Source organism: Phalaenopsis equestris, unplaced genomic scaffold, assembly GCF_001263595.1.
Source record: "Phalaenopsis equestris unplaced genomic scaffold, ASM126359v1 Scaffold000372, whole genome shotgun sequence".
NCBI lineage: Eukaryota > Viridiplantae > Streptophyta > Magnoliopsida > Asparagales > Orchidaceae > Phalaenopsis > Phalaenopsis equestris.
In genome coordinates, this window is record NW_018164814.1 from 1795105 (window position 1) to 1798153 (window position 3049).

General features: G+C 31.8%; 1 protein-coding gene across 1 annotated transcript; it reads right to left on the reverse strand.

The window, feature by feature from the left end:
* Window positions 1–431: 431 nt before the first annotated feature.
* LOC110026408 (cysteine-rich repeat secretory protein 55-like) lies at window positions 432–1157 on the reverse strand. Its single transcript, XM_020727328.1, has one exon. The coding sequence runs from the start codon at window positions 1155–1157 to the stop codon at window positions 432–434; it is 726 nt and encodes a 241-aa protein (XP_020582987.1).
* Between the last annotated feature and the right edge of the window lie 1892 nt (window positions 1158–3049).

The window sequence follows — 3049 nt, forward strand, 5'->3', positions numbered from 1 at the left end:
AAATTACAACTAGCATAAATATATTGAAGCAAACACATATTTTAAAGCACCTATCAATTGCAATATTCATTTTATTTTTGAATTAGAAAATAAGTTTGTCTATTTAAATTTCAAGAACTTCTAAAACCAGGAGAAATATTTAGGGTATCAAGTAATTAGCTTCAAAGAAGGCCGCACTGAATGAACTAATTAAATCATAGTAAATTAATAACATCTCATCATCCTTCTCTTAACGCAACATTTGCAATTCAAATACACAATAACAATTTTATTTAATTGTGACAGGCCAATATGCATAACCCACACACAATATTCGACACATGACTTATTGATTAGTCAACATGTGTTCCATGTCTAATGACACAACATACATAATAAAAAAAAAATCACAAACAAACTATAATATTGATATATTAATTTGCAATTAAGCGCTAGAAAATAGTGCTGAGAAAATTAAAATTCTCAATTCTCACCGTACAACTGCGGCCGACCACCCGGCAGCCTACGCGACCCTTACAACCCGTCGATCGAACAGCCAATAATGAATCTAAGCATTGGCCACATGCAAATTCTGGGAGATCACGTGTGCATTGTGCCATTCCGTAGACAACTAAATCACTATTTACTACTTTACTTGCCATTGCTCCAAACTTACTACCTGTCGTCATCGCGTAAACTTTAGCCACTCCTAACGCTATATCCACACTATTTTCGAATGCTATAGAATTCATTGCAGGTTTTATTGAAGTCCAAAATCGGGCATAGCTTGTGTCAGCCTGCCCAACAAAATTATCCGAACCATATCGTAGGGTGCACTGATCGAGCCAGATTTGGGCTTCGGCTGAATAAGGGCAGGCTGTTTGTATCGTCTGTGTCGCTTTTAAGATGCATGCCAAACATGTTTCGAGATTGATGTCTCCTCGGCACTGAGTGAGGCCATAAATAGTTTCCGAATTCAGGGTACGGAATGAGGCAGCGAAGCCTTCCTCTGGCTTCGCTGATAGATCAGAAATCACTAGCCCGATGTTTTGTTTCTGGTTATTGTTGCTGAAAATGGTGAAGTTTTTGTTGCATTCGAGATGGGAGAAATCGGCGCTGCATCTCCCAATTATGGGAAGGAGGAGAACTAATATGAAGAGCTTGCATGAAAATTCCATTGCTATTTTTGCTTCCCAATGATTTGATTTGAGCGCTTCTGTTCACCTTTTTTTATAAGGAAAGAAATCAAGTCTGGTTCCTTTGAATTATCAATGTAAGAAGGAAATTGAATTAATAATTCCATTTGGCAGCACAGAAAATTAGTAGAAAGATAAAAATTATCCGAAAGATGGCTTGCAAATTCATTGGGCTATTTGGAGCTTGCAGAGTCTCTTCTTCCGTATTTTCTAGAACATTAGCTATAATTTCAATTCATTATCATACCTTTTAGTTTCACTAAAATGATAAAATTGCATACAGAACCTATTTCATTTTTTTAATCCGTATTCTTTTATTTTTAGCACCAACCACATTTGAACATAAATTTGGTAAAAAATGCAAATATATTTTATTTAATCTTGCTCTGAAAAATAAATAGGATGGTGAGCATGTAAATGCCCCAAATTTTTATAGATAAATCTCTACTAACATACATATATATATATATATCTTGCTCAGAAAAAAAAAATATATATATTTATTAAAAAAAATTACTTGTAAATACTTAAATTAAATCAGAAAATTTATTTAAATTTTTTATTGTCCTGAAACAAATTTAAAATGAAGTAATTGAAAGGAAAATAATTGGTAAGAGAAAAGTAAGACAGAACTGCGTGGCTTGCATGTTTTCGCGGCCACTTGTAGGCAGCATAAGCAAGAATTATCTCTTTGGTTTTTTTTAGTTGTTGCCATATGCTATCAATATTAAACGGCAATGAAAAGAAATTAGCCTCTAAGAGGGTTGACCTTTGAAACAATCTCTTGTAATTATAGTGAAGACAAATCCACAAGAAATTTATCAGCAAGTGAGAGTTCAAAGAGAGTAATCAACTAAAACAATCCTTATAGAACAATCATTTTCTTGTGTGTTTTCTTTTTGTCACGTCAGGTATCAAGTAAAAACATCATGAACACATTCTAAAAGTGTAAAGTTGCCCTAAAATAGATTAAAATGAAACATATGCAATCACATTTCCACTACACCTCATATTCCACATTAATAAGATTGAATTTGAGGGCTTAAAAATCCCAAATACATGAAGAAAATATAACATGCATATAAAAAATGCTTAACACATCAAGCATCCATCTTATAACAGAAAAATTAATCAAGCACTTCAGTATATATTGTCCATATAATTAAAGCCTTGCATATGTGATGAAATAATTGATTTTCATGCACAATAACATGTTTTTATTATAACAAAAAAACATTGGTTTACATATCATTGTAATAAATGTTTAAGATCAAGACTTATTGATATTGTTAATGAGAGATTGCAATTTCATACAATCTGGTTGGAGGGCAAGTAATATATGTACTTGAGACGGTTACATAAACGATCATACTAAAAAGTATTCTAGAAAATGATCATGTAGCTATCTGTGTAGCCTATCAACTACTACAGAGTGATATTGTAGACCTGTTGACTTGTCAGACTTACCCGTTGAACTAATGTGCTAAGTTGATTTAAAAATAGATTTGCTGATTTGATCTTCTAGATTAATAGAAATAAGTTTTGCAAGTGAGCATGTCAAATTAATCTGACAGTTAGGTTTGTGAAGTGGGATTGTACGTTTGTGCCTTTCTCAAATATGCACATAATATTTTTGATTAGATCACACACATAATAATATCTCCATATATTGTTTCTTCCCATAAGATTTATCGTAAATACTTACTTTTCATATTCTTTTTTATTTATTTGATAGAATTCCCACAAAAATAATAAATAATATATTATAGAATATTAATAATATTTATCAATTTTAGTGGAAATTAGTGAACATCTATTGAATGAGCATTTTAAAGAACATTTTGAAGAGAAAGAACAATTTGAAGATAGTGATG

Coding starts and splice junctions, on each gene's coding strand:
- LOC110026408 (XM_020727328.1), bottom strand. CDS start 1,157: ATGGAATTTTCATGCAAGCTCTTCATATTAGTTCTCCTCCTTCCCATA.